The sequence below is a fragment of the Octopus bimaculoides genome, chromosome 29, assembly GCF_001194135.2.
Source record: "Octopus bimaculoides isolate UCB-OBI-ISO-001 chromosome 29, ASM119413v2, whole genome shotgun sequence".
NCBI lineage: Eukaryota > Metazoa > Mollusca > Cephalopoda > Octopoda > Octopodidae > Octopus > Octopus bimaculoides.
Window position 1 is genome coordinate 1,926,835 of NC_069009.1, and position 937 is coordinate 1,927,771.

Here is a 937-nt window from a genome sequence, read left to right on the forward strand (position 1 = left end):
GCGGGTGGCACATAAAAGACACCATTTCGAGCGTGGCCGTTTTCGTGCGGGTGACACGTAAAAGCACCCACTACACTCTCTGAGTGGTTGGCGTTAGGAAGGGCATCCAGCTGTAGAAACTCTGCCAAATTAGACTGGAGCCTGGTGTTGCCATCTGGTTTCACCAGTCCTCAGTCAAATCGTCCAACCCATGCTAACATGGAAAGCGGACGTTAAACGATGATGATGATGATGATGATGATACACACACACACACTCTCTCAGGATTTAGTCAAACCATCCAGCAATAGGTCACCACTGATGAGCTTTAATTTTAAGCGAAACTAGACTAGTATGGTGATCTCACATGCTGTGGAGCTGTTTTCTCCCTTATCAATGCATAGACATGCTACTTTGTGGCTCTAAGGGTTTTAACTCTTATTTCTAGCACTCTCTGTTGTGTCTAGGTTGAACAAGTGTGACCAGAGGCTGCGATCAAGAACTGAAGAGGTGTCCAAGCTGCAAGCGTGCGTCACTGAAAAGGACAGAGTTTACATGTCAGAGGTCAGTGATCTCCAGATGCAACTTAACACTGCACAGTTGCAATTGTCAGCTGCAACAGAAGAATTCAGCACCAAAATGCTGGAGAAAGATGGAGAAATTGAGAGGTTGGTTTCATTGATTTTTATGTTATGTTTTGGTCAGTTTTATGAGAGGTGGTCAGTTAATATGAAACACACAGGTAGAAGCATATGTCTTTCTAAACATATCTAGCTGTCTTTCTACTTATATGTATATATATATTTGTCTGTCAGTCTATCTACAGGGTGTCCACAAAGACTGGGTACATGGAGTAAATAAAATCATAACATAAACAATTAAATATAAGAAATAATAATTTCTTAAAGTATGTGTCAATCCCCATGTACCCAGACTTTGTGGACACCCTGTATATATA

The 937-nt window shown here is 41.5% G+C and overlaps 1 protein-coding gene across 1 annotated transcript in view; it reads left to right on the plus strand.

The window, feature by feature from the left end:
* Positions 1–937, plus strand: part of LOC106879073 (coiled-coil domain-containing protein 57) — a 29,234-nt gene that overhangs the window by 15,485 nt on the left and 12,812 nt on the right. Inside the window, exon 9 of the mRNA XM_014928503.2 lies at positions 447–651. Coding sequence (XP_014783989.1) covers positions 447–651 — 205 coding nt within the window. The remainder of the gene's footprint in view (positions 1–446; positions 652–937) is intronic.